Consider the following 16,168-nt stretch of genomic DNA (forward strand, 5'->3'; position numbering starts at 1 on the left):
CCTATCTGCTGGAGGTCGCTTGGGGTGGCCTCTTTCTCGCCGAGTCTTAAGTTGTCGTGGAAGCAACTGAAGAAAACGTCCGAAGCACCAAAAAAGATATGCCGACGGCTAAGCAACCTTTCTTGGTAAGTCCACGCCCTTGTATCCCACTCAGACTTCTCAACAGCCTCAGATGTGATGATCATGCTGGCTCCAACGCAGTGTCCGTCAATACTTAAATGCCAGCATCGATTGTCAAGGTTTCGTTGTCGTGGTCTGTCAACAAGACCAGGCAACCCAGTGCCAACACCATCAGCGCAGGCTACGATGGTAGCAAAAGCCTGCTGATATATCGTGTCCATGGCCTGTATTTGTGAGAGTTTGAGATGGTCATCATCTTGAACAATGCACAGTCGATCTACCCACAGGTACCGGCGACCCATGTTCCTACACAGCAGCATCGCGTCACTGATCACCTCGGGTATCAGTGACTCCTTCAAAGAATGAGGTATTTCAAGCTCATCCATGTTGTTCTTTGTCAATTGAAGATCTGCCTCTGGGAAGGCCGTCGCGGTTCGCCATTGATAACTCAGAGCCATGTAATCCATCCCCTGCTGAGCCCGGATGATACATCGAAGAGCGGCATCGATGAGTCGGAAGCCAGCCGGGACCGGCGTTTGAGATATCGGAACATTGCATTTGTGGCCATGATAGTTGGCGCAGTTTTCGAGGTACTGCTTGAGCTTTGCTATGTTGCTGTATGATCGATCCCAGCGATTAATAGCCTGTAATCTTTGGCCCCATAACTCATATTGAAGTTCGAGCTCCAATACTAGAGGCTCAAATTGAACTATGCCATTGGACTCTATTCGCAAGCATATGGGAAGAATGCACTGCTCAACCATAGCTCGAGCTTGTTCGTCGGCAGAAATCCCTTCAGTGGGTTGACGGTGGTGCACCGGGAAAGGTCTCCAAATAGCAAGTTCAGCATTCCCCTCGCCGAAGACATCCAGGTGGGCGAGTTCCTTGCCTACGTGAGAGCAGAGAACACATCTTTTCTGTTGGGAATAGAACTGGAATGGATAGAATTTGAGGTCCGAAATGCCCTGGTCAAAATGATCATCTGTCTGCGGGTGGTCCTGCGAAACATCGGCCCCAACATCGAAAGATTGCGGGTTAACCCGCGCGTACACGTCATCTTGACAGAATACCACGTGTATGAAATCATCCCATGGCTGACAAACTTCGCAGAGAAGTGGGTTATCGGGTCGCTCGAAAGGTGTGGCCTCGCAGAAAGAACATGTCCAATCATGCTTCCAATGATCTAGGCACCAACGGCACTTTCTGATCCGCAGGGCGTCTTCTTGCGTGGGTTCAGCCGGTGGAATATCTAACGCCGGTAGGTCCATCTTCGTGAATTACTGTAACTGAAAATATGTCGAGACAAGTCAGTTTGGCCCCAAAACTGATTGGCATTTCAAACAGCAGAGTGCTTTCGTGAAGCCCTTCTCGAACGTGAGCATATTGATCAGGCAGCAGCGTGACGTCTTATGTAACACGGTACAGATCGACGTGCAGCAGCGAAAGACGGGGCTGCCAGATTCCGGGCGAATAGAAGCTGACTATCTGTCGCACATTCTTATGAAGAAGTACATGGTCAGTCGTGAACACATCAAAAGGGAGAAAAGGAGAGGCCTCCCAAATGGGATCATGGACTGACTAGTGAGGAAACATTAGACTTGCTAATCAAATACCAAATGTCGTTCGAAAGGAATGTCGACAAGATATGGCGCAGGTCTGATTGCTCACAAGGCTGGGCGTAATTATTACAGGCAATGCGGGTCAGCGACTCAGCGAAGCCTGGCACGTCAAAGTTCAAGAAAGGTGTTGACGGCCTATCATTTAGCTCTGAGACGACTGCAGACGCAACTCGGAGTCGACGCTTTGCACTGGTGTCAACGTGCAACCTAATCTCTAAAGACTTCATTACTAAACATCTGGGAAAGGAAACTTTCGCCTCTGTGAGGACCACCTGGAAGACAAGGAGAACACAAAGTCGGCATAGCTCGGTATACTTGGACCGACTGCCGTGATCAGGCGACTCCACAGACTACCAGCGAGAAAGCACATCTGGGAGACTTGTCGTCAGACGATAAATAGCTGTTGGTCCGACTTAAGTTTAACAAAGGGTCATGAGATCTTATCGTCGATATTGAACTGCCGCAGATGTTTATCGTCGTCTCTGCGGGCCGTTCAGACTAGCTGACTGACTCGGTAGATCGGCAACAAAAGCTTAGCCAAAGCTTGAATCGTATCCCAGGCACTGTCCATGCTCCAGAGACCTCTCCTTCCTTTTCGGGCAGGAGACTATTCTTTAACCCCAGCTCTTATCAATAACACGAGCAACGGAGAAATTGAGAATTCGGCTATTCGGCCAACATCAAATGGGTCCATGTAGTCGAACTGTGATCGCGAATTTCTGTAGCTGAATGCGCGTGGAAGGAACGGGTATAAAATCATGGCGACCGGTCGCCAAATCGTAGACTATCTCTTGTAGATGACTGTGCAAGGTGTAAAGACTCAAGACTTTTTCATCATCACCGGCCTATTACGCTCATTATGAAGTCCGTTGCCGCTATCGCATCGGCGGCAAGCCTAATTGGCTCCGCTGCGGCCGCATCCCGCGTGCCTCTCCAGTTCGACATCGCCGAGGTCGACTTGTCGTCTCTGCAGAAGCGCAGCATCAACAGCGAGCCGTTGGAAGTGTCTCCTCACGTCCTCCAGCTGAACAGAGTTGCTGGTACCTCCCCTGCTCAGACATGGATTCAGTCCATTCGAAACGGACCTAGTGCGAACGGTCTGTACAAGACAGGTCATGTCACCAACATGACCGACTTGAACGGCTTCGAGTACATCGCCAGCATTGGCTTTGGCGATGAGACGCTGCAAGTAATCGTTGACTCTGGATCCAGCGATACGTGGGCTGTGCAGAAGGACTTTATTTGCCAAGACTCCGACGGCACGAGATTGAACGATGTGAGTAATGCATTTTGGTAGAGCACCCGACGCAGGGGCGAATTTGCATTGAGACGATCTGACTTGGAACCGTGGTGAGCAGACATCATTGTGCGACTTCGGGCCCACGTACAACGGTACCTTCCAGCATGGCTCCATTCCCGGCGTGCACTTCAACATCACCTACGGTGACGGCGAATTCGCCACAGGGCTGATGGGCTACCAGGACATCACCCTGGCTGGTCTCGAGGTGCCACATCAAGAGGTCACCTTGGTGAACAAGTCTTACTGGAACGGCGACAACGTCGCCAGCGGTTTACTAGGCCTCGCCTATGATCTGCTCACCAGCGAATATGACGACGCCACTGGTGCGTCTAAGCCTTACGACTCTATCTTCACCACCATGTCCAAGAAGGGCATCGTCAAGCCCGACCTCTTCAGCATGGCCATGGACAGCAAGTCTCAGACTGGTCAATTGGCTTTCGGTGGTTTGCCTCCTGTCAAGACCAAGGGCGAGTTCATTAGCACGCCCATCCGAATGGTGAGTAATCCTAGTAGTTGACGAGCTGAAAGGTGAAGCTAAATTGAAACCAGATCGCCCTCTCCTCCCGCATGCCCAAGGCGAAGACGGAGTACTCTTTCTACACCATTCTTCCGGACGGCTATGTCATCAAGAACGTGACTATGGCCCCTTCTATCAACGAGACCCTGGCTTCAAGCAAGTGGAACACCGCGGTCTCCAAGCCTGCTGGTTTCCACAACAGCACTACTCCTACCATCGTTGACAGTGGCACTACTCTGATGTACGTGCCTTCTGGTAAGTAATCGAGCAACTTTTCATGTCCTAGCACTAGTAAACGACGGCTGGCTTACCCATATGTCCAGACATCTCCGATGCCTTCGCAGCTGCGATCCCTGGTTCTTTGTACAACTTCTTCTCGGGCGCGTATTACGCTCCTTGCAACGCTACGGTGCCGGACTTCGGTGTTGTGATCAACGGGCACACCTTCTACGCCAACAGTGCCGATCTTATCCAGACCAGCGACCCCGTCGACAATGGCGATGGCACTTTTGTCTGTCTGCTTGGTGTCAGTGACGGCGGCGAGGGACCTTACATCTTGGGTGACACCATGATGAACAGCTTGGTGACCGTATTTGACGTCGGAGCCGGTATGATGCGCTTCGCTAGCCGCGAGTAAGCTGGAGACAGCAAATGAGAACGCACATGAGGCCCAGCCTTTAATACTACGATTCGCAAGTGCTGGTGCGCATGAATTATGGAGTTTTGTATATAGTAATTGTATATATTGAAGTTATGGTAATGAGATAGTGAATTGGGCACATCAGTAACATATCTGCGAGATACTAAATATGTAAATTCCAAACAGAGGTGTTGTGAAACCTACGACTCGTTTGGTAATGGGTTTTCCCTAACCGCTCTAGTTATTGTAATTGAAGCAAGCTTGTCCGGGTTGCTTCCTACTCTTCACAAGACCTCTTGGGAGTATTGTAGGAACCATATCATGCGACTAGCCTTACAGGAATATCGTCCTGTCTGGTAGTTTTCCGATGTTTGGGGTGGAGCAGCCCTCCTAGCTGACCTTCTAAGGACTTGATGAGAAGGATGGCACCGCAATGATATATGCAGGGAGTTTCAAGGCATACTCGATGAAAAATTCGAAAATTTGAACTTGACTGTTGTCAAAGCCCGCAGACATTGCGAGCATCTTATTAACATGAATTGAAGTCGCAACCTTTGAAGCTTTAAATCTCCACGCATCCAGGGAAACCACTTCCAGTTCCCGCACCCTGTCTGTCGCAGCAGTTCTGGTAGGTCTATTGCCTCGTTAGTAAATGTGGTTTCATTTTCTGGCGCAAGGGGCCTTGAAAGGTCTCCACCAGGGTTTGCGTTTCAGTTTTGACGTACACCAGGGTCAGGACCATTGTAGCTGCAGCAAAGGAACCATTCTCCCCAGACAAGTTCGTGGGGGAAGGGGGCAGAAGTGCCGTTGTTGTAAGGTTCGCAATTGGGGGATTGGCGCTCAACGACCGCGGCAGCGCTCGTGCCCGCAATGAGGGGAAGAGCAACGGCGATGATGGAGAACTTCATTTTGGTTCCTGTAAATTTGAGATGACTGAGCAGAATGAAGGAGTTTGAGACGAATGATTTGGAGGTGACGAAAGCTGCTTCAAAGACTGGACGCATGTTCGTCTTATAAAAGCATTAGCACATGGCCTGAGTTGTCTTGGCTCAGGGGTTGTCATCATTACGGATGAACACTGTAAGGCGGTAAAGGCGGGGGATAGCCCACTCGCCCGCGCGCTGTGTCGAATGATTTGACGCGATCACCTCGGTCGGCTCGGTTGTTACTTTTTAAGTTGACCAACTTTCCGGTTTGCTTTTCACTTTAATTGCCTGGAAATTAGCCAAGATGTTATCAATGTGGCTAAGCGAAGTGTTGATCCTTGCACAGCCTGACAGGACAACTAACGATCAGCGTCTAGGTGACACTCTTGGCCAGAGTTCCAATCCGCACGTAGAGTAATATGAGTTCCAAGATTTTACTCTGTCCATTCAAGCCTGACATTTTCGTGCAATTGCAACTCACAGCAAGATACAGAGCCTCCGATTGGGGTCGAAGAATGCGACGGAACGCTGTAACTCTGCGATTGCTTGAAAGAGAAACAGTGAAGGCCGCCAAGGCGGCTTTGTGAGATGCCCAGTCTGATTGCATCATAGCTAAACTCGATTGCAACTTCATATCTTGAATATCTGAAAATGAATGCCCATTACTTGTGACAGTCGGGGCAACAATTCAACCGTGTTCACATCTGCACGGAGGACTCCAGTGCCTGATTTAGAAGGCGGAACGTCCCACGGCGCCGTGTGACAGAATTCGCGGGGGGCCAAGGACCAGCCATACAAGCGATGGGGCCCCAGGCGGGAATATCACCCCGATTGGGGAAGGATCTGAGACGAGCCATCAGGGACACACAAGGATGGCTTGTTACCCAAGCAATAACACAATACCCAAATGTAGGAATGCACTTGTAGTTATTGAAGTTTTGAGACTAGGTACGCAATAAGCTTTGAGCCGACTTTTAGGTTCCTCCCACATTCGGCTGATGTTGGACGGAGAGCAAAGAAGAAAATGGAACTACTGGACCTGGTAAGAAGATCAAGCGAGCACGCGCACAGAGCATCCAGTCTGCCGTGTCCCGATGCACGTTAAGTATTGCTCTAAGCCTTTCAATCATTCGTCTAAGATGAAGTTACAATGTAGCTGACGCATGTAGTCTAACCATGGAAAAGTTCATCTTGACAGGTTATGTGCATGATCCCGGGTCTGTTTCCCTGTATTCCGACGTCTTGCCAATGATCTCGCTAAGAAGCACTCAGGACATCAAATCTAAGCGGGGTTGAAGTTGATGGCGTTCTTGCCGCTGTTGGAACAGCATGAAGACATGTAGGAAATAGCCGCAGAGTCAGAAGTGGTGCAGCACTAAACTTCTAGTTAGCTATGTTCCTGTTCAGATAATGAAACCAGCGGAGAACGAACAAATGTTCCAGGGCCATCGTGATAGGTCGTTCCATGGGGAGACCGACAGCAGCTCTGGGTGAGTGCATCATGACGAGCTCCCGGGGCGTGGACGTCCTGGCAAACGCCAGCGTAGAAGCTTCCCTTGCAGTCGGCAATAGACGCAAGCGAGCCGGCTGCGAATGCGCTGTGATCGAGAGGTAAGCGCGGCCCAAGGAGGCAGACGAATGGTGTCTGAATACTTACGCGATAATGACAAAGATGTGTTGGGAAAGCATTTTTAAGACGTGCCAATAACGACGGTTGATCGGATGAACTCCTGGCGGATTGAGATAAGGTTTGAATGGTTCAGGTTGCGGATATGTATGAGGATGTGACACCAGTTGGAGCTGCGACATTACGACTCTTTTATATTTCTTCTTCACCTATCTTACCTCGCAGAGAATGCGAGAAGAGCGAGATACTGACTCAATGTGCAATTTAAACCCTACCCGTATCAGAAAAAGGTTTGGACTAATTGAGGCATTCAACGTTTACCGCCTTCGCCAAACCCGAGGAAGTCGGAACAGTCGGGTCGATAACACGATATGGTCTGTGGATTTCCATATTCCAAGAAAGCTTGATGCTCAAATTTATAAACGCGTCGACATGCCGTCCGCGTTGGTGCTGTCATGATTCTTTTCAACTCTTGCATCCGGCCGAGTTGATTATGATTTGAATTGCTAAGAGAATGGATCCCTTACTTCTTCCGTGCCGGGTACAGAGATTGTGTTCTTGCGAATTGACATACACTCTGTATTACTGTGACGATGGTCTTCGTCGCCTCTACCTTTGCTATTGCTGTTACTACTGTTGTCCTCGATGGGAGTAACTTCGGTACTCAGGAAACGTAGTCGCGCAGACACAAAATAATCAGTTAGCACCAACTTGTTGATTCGATAGTATGCATAGTATGAAGTTACGTACGCCCACCAGTTATTGACGTGATGGTTTGCGAACGACCGCAGGCTAACGTGTTCGTCCAAAGAAAGAGGAAAATGGAACCGCATCATAACATAGTGATTCCATGCTGACCGCCCGAATCAGCAATGTGCCTAACTTTGATTCAAATCTCATGACGATGCACACGGAGACATATGGTCGATTCTATCATCCAAACTCATCCACATTCCCGATTTTATGACGTTGACCCAAGTGAGATATGCTGTGCCTCCAACTCGTGCTAATCCTGACAAGCCTGAGCATCAACTATGAAGACGCCTCGTTCAAGACGAGGCCCAACAAGACAGATCTGCATCACGTGTAACTCCTAAAACCTTATCACGGACTTCAACTCACTAAAAAAAGAAAAAGGAAAAAACATCGGATCTTGCAGCCCATCGGCTCTACTCCGAAAGTTCCCCACATCGACGGCTGCGACAATGCCGGCCGCAGGACCCGGCGCGGGGTGCGTGAAGTGGCTTGATTAATCTAGCTACAAGCGCCGGGCGCGACTGGCTATAAAGTAGTGTGGCCGATCCCTTATATAAAGGCGGGATTCAGGCTAGGTTTCGGGCCTTAGGCCTAGGCCTAGCCGACTACTATCTTATACCCCCCTTTTAACTAATACCTCTAGCGCTATAATTAAAGCTATTCTTATCCTAAAGTAATAATCTAATTAATTATATATTAGTTTTATATTATTCTTACTTCTATATATTATTCCTATTTTTCTATATTACTATTATTATCTTATCTTAACTTTAAAATACTTCTTAACTCTTTTTAGCTTTTATATAGCTAATTAATATTAGTATTACTACTTAAGTTATCTCTATAAAAATAATTAAATAGTTACTTAATATAATTAGTATTATTTTCTATTTTTAATACTTAGTTAGACTTCTAAATTAATAACTTAGAGGTTTACTATTTAATTCCCCCTTATAGAGTTAGCTTTTAACTTAAATAAATCTAAAAACTATCCTCTCTAATTTAATCTTAGATCTTATATTCTAAGTAGTTCTCTCTCTCTAAAAGTAATAATTCTTAAGTTATTAATTAACTTTATAATACTTCTCCTCTAATTTACTAATTATATTAAGTTAAATATTAAATATAATAGTTCTTAATTAATATTACTTTAAAGATTAATCTTTTTATAATATTTTTAAAGCTTAATTAATTAATCTTTTACTTTTTTAAACTTTAAACTTATATTAATTTTATCTAAATCTAAAGTTAATTAACTTTTATTAGTTAAACTTAGTATAATTATAACTTAAAGAAATACTAATTAAAATATCTAATTTAGTAATAAACTTATAACTTAATAAAGTTAAAATCTTTAATTACTTTTTAAGCTTTTATTATTAAATAACTTCTTATATAAAAGACTTTTATAGTTAGTAATTTAATTATTAAATAGAGCAAATTAAAGTAATTAAAATAATATAAAGTCTAACTATAAAAGTTAATTAGTTAGTAAGATATAAAAGAATAAAGTTATTATATATAAAAAAAATAAATAAATAAAAGGAACTTAATTAAGATTAAGTTTTAAGATATTATCCTTAGATTAGGACTTATTATTAGTTATAAGTAGTTTAAATAAACCTAGTATTCTAATAAAGTTATAATACTTTTCTATTATTAGTAGTTTAGTAAAACTATTAGTAACTATTTTATAAATTAAGATATATTTAATCTTAAAATCCCTATTACTAATATTATTAATAATCTAGTAATACTTAATCTTAATATAGTATAGTTTAAGTAACTATTTTCTTAATAGATAATTATTAAAGGTATTTATAAAATCTATATATACCTAGAGGGGTAATTAAATAGAGATATTTATCCTTTTAAAGAGATCTATAATATATAGTAGAGCTTTCCCTCTAAGTATTAGATTTATCTACTTAGCTTTATAGGTTAATATAGCTATAAATAATTATAATACTAATTTCTAAGTAATTAGTGCTCCTCTATATATAACTATATAACTAGCTATTAACTTACTTATTCTTTTATAATTAGATTAACTAGTATTATAGAATATTAATAATTTAAGGTTATTAATAGAGTATTTTAGACTACTAAAATAAAGTACTAATTATTATAAGCTATAGAGATATCTCTATATTAATCTTAGTAGTTTATTATACTTTTTAGAGGTATATTATTAATCTCTAGTAGCCCTATTTATAAGCGTTATAATATCTAGTTATATACTATTTATAATCTACTATAACTTACCTAAATCGCTTTAATATTTATATATCTTAATAAGCGTTTTATATTATTCTATAATCTTTAGTAGCTAAATATTACTAAAGTAGTAAGGTACTTAGTTATATCTAATAATACCTTTCTCTATTAGTATATTATTAATATATTTAGCCTATAAGATCTAAAGTTATTTTATCTTATAGTAGTAAATAATCTTAAACCTAAAGAATTATTATACCTCACCTAAATCCTTAATCTAAAAGAAGTTATATAAATTATCTTTAAAATTATTAACTTACTTAATATTAAATATTATAATAAATATATTATTAATATAAAGTAATATTATAATACTATCCTTATTAATAAGAATATAGGGTTTTTTTAGTAGTAAATAGAACTTTAATTATTTAAGGATAGTAATAATTTATTTATACTAGAGAAGAGGAGATTCTCTTAGTCTATAGAGAGCTCTTTTTAATTTATAGAACTAGCTAGATCTATTATTAAACCTATAAAGTTAAGTAATAAAGATATCTTAATCTCCTATAAAAGTATTTAGGAAAGCTATAACTATATTAACTTAGTGAAGTTCTAAATCTTTAAATACTATAATTAGTAAAAAGACTTATAGAGTAATAAAATTAGTAATAATAGTATAAACTATTTTATTATCCTTATCTTAAAAGTTATTATAAATAACCTATCTTATTTTAACTCTATTAAGTCTTTTATCTATAATAACTTTCTTATTATATACCTATTTACTTAAAAGATATTTAAAGCTATCTAAAAACTTTTTAAGCTATTAGTAATCTATCCCCTATAAACTATTAACTTAAGTCTTTATAGTATTAAAGATAGCTAACTTTAAAAGTCCCTCTTCTATTACCTCTTATTTTCTAAAAGTTATAAGTAAATAAATCTTTAAGCTAAGGGCTTATAATAAGTTAGACGCTAAGAAAGTAAAAATAACTAGTTCTTAGTCTATTTTATTATTAATTAGGTTAATCTCTATAGCCTCTATTTTACTAAATTCCCTATTAAACTTCTTTATATTATATAGTACTTAAGTTCTAAATATCTAAGTTATTTAACTAAAAGAAGAAGTAGTTACTCTTAGTGATCTTATAAAAGCAGAACCTCTATTACTACCTCTTAGTTTTCTCCTTAGTTTTCCTTATATTAAGAGAGAAGTTTAAAGTAAAATATTAAGAGAGCTTTACTATTATAAAATATTAGCTAGTAATTATTATCTCTAAGGAGTAGCTAGAGATCTCTACCTTAAAGGAATAGTAAAAGAATATTACCTTAAAAGAGTAATAAGAAAATATTACTATAAAGAAGAAACTTCTTTTAGTATTAATTATACCTATATATTTATAATATTAATATCTAATATTAATAAGTATAGTTTTAGTTCTAATATTAATAAACTACTCCTCTTTCTATTAACTTCTTCTTATTTTTAAAGAAGCTTATTTTCTTATTCTTATTTATTATTACTTTCTAGCTCCTAAGCTTCTTCTAAATATAAATTACTTAGTTCCTCTTATTATTAATCTTATTTAGCAGAATAATAATAATAATAAGACTTAATATCTATAGTATAAGGCTAAAACTTAGCTTTATATATTACTATTAATAATTTATTACTATATTTATAAGATTTTAGCTTAACCTCTTCTCTTAGCTATAAGTTATTAAATTTAACTAAGGGGAGCTCTCTCTTATCTTCCTTAAATACTATATCTCTTACTTACTAAATACTATTAGTTTTTTTAATAAGAATATAAAAGATATTACTATAGAGGTTATTATATCCTATAAATCTTCTAAATTTAGCTTTAAGCTTTATCTTCTACCCTTTTATATATAGATAGCTATCTAAATAAATATAGATATAAGCTTAGTAGTCCTAGTAGTAGAAGTAGTATATATATAGTTTTCTTATAGTAAGAGATATATTAAAAGTATTTATTAGTTTCTTATAAAGATTAATATTACTCTTATTATTAGATAGTAGATTTCTAACTTCTATAGAAGTCTTTATTAATTAAAGCTAAAAAGACTTAAGAAAGCTAGTTTCTATATATATTACTTATACTTTTTACTATATAGCTTTTTTAGAACTTTCTACCCCTTTATTTTACTAATAAAAGTAAAGTATTATTATTTCTAGATAGAAACCCTATTCTTAAGTAAAAAGTTTTATTATTTTAAGAAAAGCTATATTATTATCTATAATAACCTTAGAGAAGTAAATAATATTATTTATTACTATAATCTTTTTTAAGAACTAACTTTATAGCTAAATAGCTACTTCTTTCTTTAATTTAAATACCTAAAACTATTTATAAGTTAAAAAAGCTTCTATAATATAAAGGCTATAAGTAATACCTCTAAAGCCTTATAGTATTAATTCTAAAAAGTTAATCTAAAGCTTTTAGAAAGCTTAAGTTAGTAGTTCTTATTATTTATTACTAAGTTACTATATTAACTTTACTATAAAGCAGATATAATACTTATATCCTATAAGAAGTACTCTAAAGAGGTTTATATTAATATCTTTTATAATAATAATAATTACTTCTCTAAATAGATACCTTAGATAAATATAAAAAGTTTAATAATCTAGCTTAAGAGAGCTAAATTTATTACTCTAGTTAAAGGAATAAATCTAAAACTAAAGGACTTATATATCTTATTTAAAGTTAGTAATAGCTTTAGATATATTTTTATAAACTAAAATATTATTTAAACTATTAAAATAGATACCTATCTTCTAAAAAAGACTAATACTAATAATTTATACTATATTATAAGATTTATAAAAAGTATTATATAGTTAAAAAGTAGTTTTTTTACTACTTAGCTTAATAGTAATCACTTTAGCTATACTAATAGCTTAGCTAATTTAGTCCTTTCTATTTATATAATTTATAGTTAATCCTTAAGGGAGATCTTAAAAATCCTTAAAAATAAAGAGATTATTAAGGATATACCTATTAGCACTAATATTTAGTATAAAGGAGTCTATTTTCCTAATAGAGGCTATAGATATAATATATTAGTATAGTTATACTTCCTAGCTATTATTTTCTTCTTTATTAGCTTCCTTAATAACACTATATATAAAGAGATTAGTAATCTCTATTTCTATAATCTAGCTAGTAGAACTATAGATAGAGTATTTAGGTATCTTTATTAGTTACTTCTTAACTTTCTATATATAGTTAACTTTATATAAATCTCTAGTAAGAGATTAAAGGTTAAAATATAAACTAAATACTCTAAAGTTATCTACTAAGAATAATAAAAAAATCCTCTTTTAAGCTTAAGCTAATAAAATATCTATAAAAGCCTTAAATAGTTAGTTAATATCTTATTTAATACTAAAGTTTCTAAAAATACTATCTTAAGTTTAGCCTTTTAAGGTAAATACTAAAATAGATACCTATATTATTAATTATTAAGTTATTAGTAGTTTATTTAAATATTTAAACTTATTATATATTAAGATATAATATCTAAAGTATTTAAGGAAATACTTATTATACTTCTTAAAGTATTAAGTTATCTTTCTATAATAGAAGTTATATATCTTATACTTATAGAGGTTCTTAGGATACTTAGTATTATAAGAAGTATAAAGGTCCTATAGTTTATTAGGTTTAATTACTTAAGGTTATTTCTTAGAAAGAAACCTCTTTTTATTTAAAAAAGTATTAATACTCTAAGAAGCTTACTTATATTATTCCTTTTCACTAAAACCTCTAAATTCTTATAAGAAGTTATTATAAGTTTAAAGTTCTATAATAAAATTATTCTCTATAATATCTACCTTTACTTAATTAAAATATCTAAAACCTTAAATAAGTCTATAAGTAAAAACTATAATTAATAAGCCTATATTAAAACCATTTAGTTTATTAAAAGTTAAGTAAAAATCTTATATAAAATCTTTAGTATTACTATAGTTAACTTTAGTTATTTTGTTTTAGTTATTATAGACTTTACTTATAGCTAGCTTATTAAACTTCTAAGTATATTTTTTAGTTTTAATAAAAGTATAAAAAGCTAAAGCTATAATAGAAAGATTATTATTAATTATTTCTTCTAAGAGATTATATTAGATCTTTTCTATAAATAACTATCTAATAAGTATAAAACCTATAAGTATTAGATTACTTAAAGAACTTAAATCTTTAACTATTACTACCTTATTTTCTTTAAAAACTATATCTCTATTATATTTATTTAATATCCTTTTAGCTATTAAATAAAAAAGTAATCTTATTACTTTAAAGGCGTTCTTAAGATTAATCTCTTATAGTTTAAAGCTTATAGCTTTAGTTAGCTTAAGGATAGTATTATATATTAGACTTCTTAGATCTAATCTTTTATTAGCTACTTTTTATATAGCTACTTTAGCTATAAAGTCTATAGTAGAAGAAGGAGGAGAGCTAGTTTAGGATAATCTCTTTCTAGTAGAGCTAGAAGAAGATAAAATTAAATTACTAATTAAAAATATATTAATTTATTTAATTAATTTAGTAGTTTAAGAGGGGTTTAAGTAGTAGTTATATATAATTATTAGATAGTTATTAAATAGTTATTACTATATAACTATAGTAATTATTAAATAATTATTAATTTTAGTAATTTAAAAGCTAAGGAGATTTTATAAATAGGAGATATATATTATAATAGCTATAATCTCTACTTAGAAGTATTACTTCTAATAGCTTAGTAATCTATTAATTACTTTTTAGTAATTACTAAACTATAAAGTTAAAGTCCTAATAGCTACTTAGGAATAACCTTACTATTTAATAGATAGATTTAGGTATTTAGAGGGCTTATAACTTATATGAAGTAGCTTAATTAATCTAGTTATGAGTGCTAGGCGCGACTAGCTATAAAGTAGTGTAGCTGATCCCTTACGTAAAGGTGGGATTTGGGCTGGGTTTTGGGCCTCAGGCCTGGGCCCGGCCGACTACCGTCTCGCACGGGGTATGCTCCACCGTGCTAGACTACTCCGTCAGCGACCACCATGTCCCAATTTTGTTGTCTTTTTCAGCCTCAGATCTTTTTGTTTGATCTTTCACTTTATCTTCATCGCAATTTCTCAACATGGACGAGGACGACGAGCTGCCTACGGTGCAGAAGGCCGCTGTCATTCGACACCCAGGGCCGAACGCCAGTATCGTGGTGCAGCACAACGTGCCCGTCGGGACTCCTGGACCTCATGAGGTTCTTGTGCGCATCAGCGCCACTGGTGTTTGGTATATCTTCTCATGATCATCATGTGTGATTGTCCACGACTGACTGAAACCCTGCATAGCGGATCGGAGACTCGAGCTTTCCGGGGTTGGGGTGTTTACGACCCCATCGTAGGCCATGAGGGCGTTGGGAGAATCGTCAAACTGGGCCCCGGTGTTTCCGAAGAGCTTCTTGGCCAGAAAGTCGGGGTAAAATGGCTTTACAGTGCCTGTGGGACCTGCTCGGTCTGCGTTCGCGGACACCAGAACAACTGCCCGAAGCAGCTCAACACCGGCAAACATCGCCCGGGAACGCTCCAGCAATATGTCGTGGCTGATTCAAGATATGTCACGAAAATCCCCGACGGGCTGCCCGATGCTGAAGTTGCGCCTCTGCTGTGTGCCGGTTTGACCATGATGGGCGCCGTTTCGAAATTGGAAGGCGAACTTTCTCCTGGCGATTGGGTCGTTATCCAAGGGGCAGCGGGCGGTCTGGGGCATCTGGGTGTGCAAATTGCCTCGCGAATGAGAGGTTACCGGGTCATTGCAGTTGACTCAAGTGGTCACGATCAGTTTTGCCGAGACAACGGAGCCGAAGTGTTCATCGACTACACGAGAGAGGAGGTCGACAAAAAGGTCATGGAGTTGACAGGGGAGGGAGCTCACGCCGTTCTCGTGGTGCCTGAGTCGGAAGACGCTTACATCACGGCACCCAAATTGGTCAGGTCCATGGGAACAATTGTGTGTGTCGGGTTGCCTCGTAACGATTTCGATATTCCCATACCGGTCACCTTGTGTGCTCTCAAGGGTAAATCTCCATCACATTCTTACTCGCACTCAGACTGACATGGCTGCTCTTACATAGCTCTCAATGTCAAAGGCGCCATGGTTGGCACGGAGAAGGAAATGGCTGAGCTGTTACGGGAGGCTGCCAAAGGTCGCATTCGAGCATCTGTCGAATACTTCCATATTAATGACACGGAGGAAATTGTAGGGCAGTTGATGAATCAGGAGATGTATGGAAGGGCTGTTATCACTGGCATTTGATAGATGTAAACAAGTCGAAGCACAAGATAGGTAGATTTTATGTTTGCCGAGCTTCTGGTACCGTAAAAAGGTTTAACTTCTTGGAGAAGACAGGCATCGCTTCTGATAAGGTGT

The 16,168-nt window shown here is 37.7% G+C and overlaps 4 protein-coding genes across 4 annotated transcripts; 2 read left to right on the forward strand and 2 right to left on the reverse strand.

Moving 5' to 3' along the window:
• Window positions 1–2,598: 2,598 nt before the first annotated feature.
• On the forward strand, window positions 2,599–4,193 carry CGCS363_v012535 (putative aspartic-type endopeptidase; the record flags this gene model as incomplete). Its single annotated transcript, XM_036644384.1, has 4 exons — window positions 2,599–3,015; window positions 3,098–3,535; window positions 3,589–3,811; window positions 3,880–4,193. The coding sequence occupies 4 exons, from the start codon at window positions 2,599–2,601 to the stop codon at window positions 4,191–4,193; spliced, it is 1,392 nt and encodes a 463-aa protein (XP_036491282.1).
• A 565-nt stretch (window positions 4,194–4,758) lies between these two features.
• Window positions 4,759–5,104, reverse strand: CGCS363_v012536 (uncharacterized protein; the record flags this gene model as incomplete). The annotated part of the gene is made up of 2 exons (XM_036644385.1): window positions 4,759–4,830; window positions 4,922–5,104. 2 exons carry the CDS (start codon window positions 5,102–5,104, stop codon window positions 4,759–4,761), a joined length of 255 nt encoding a protein of 84 aa, XP_036491294.1.
• Window positions 5,105–6,404: 1,300 nt separating this feature from the next.
• CGCS363_v012537 (uncharacterized protein) lies at window positions 6,405–6,811 on the reverse strand (the record flags this gene model as incomplete). Its single annotated transcript, XM_036644386.1, has 3 exons — window positions 6,405–6,497; window positions 6,555–6,720; window positions 6,780–6,811. The coding sequence occupies 3 exons, from the start codon at window positions 6,809–6,811 to the stop codon at window positions 6,405–6,407; spliced, it is 291 nt and encodes a 96-aa protein (XP_036491290.1).
• An 8,068-nt stretch (window positions 6,812–14,879) lies between these two features.
• On the forward strand, window positions 14,880–16,054 carry alcB-1 (Alcohol dehydrogenase 2; the record flags this gene model as incomplete). The annotated part of the gene is made up of 3 exons (XM_036644387.1): window positions 14,880–15,031; window positions 15,091–15,815; window positions 15,873–16,054. 3 exons carry the CDS (start codon window positions 14,880–14,882, stop codon window positions 16,052–16,054), a joined length of 1,059 nt encoding a protein of 352 aa, XP_036491032.1.
• Between the last annotated feature and the right edge of the window lie 114 nt (window positions 16,055–16,168).

Source organism: Colletotrichum siamense (genome assembly GCF_013390195.1).
Source record: "Colletotrichum siamense strain Cg363 chromosome Unknown KSG_Cg363_contig08, whole genome shotgun sequence".
In the NCBI taxonomy this organism is placed as follows: Eukaryota; Fungi; Ascomycota; class Sordariomycetes; order Glomerellales; family Glomerellaceae; genus Colletotrichum; species Colletotrichum siamense.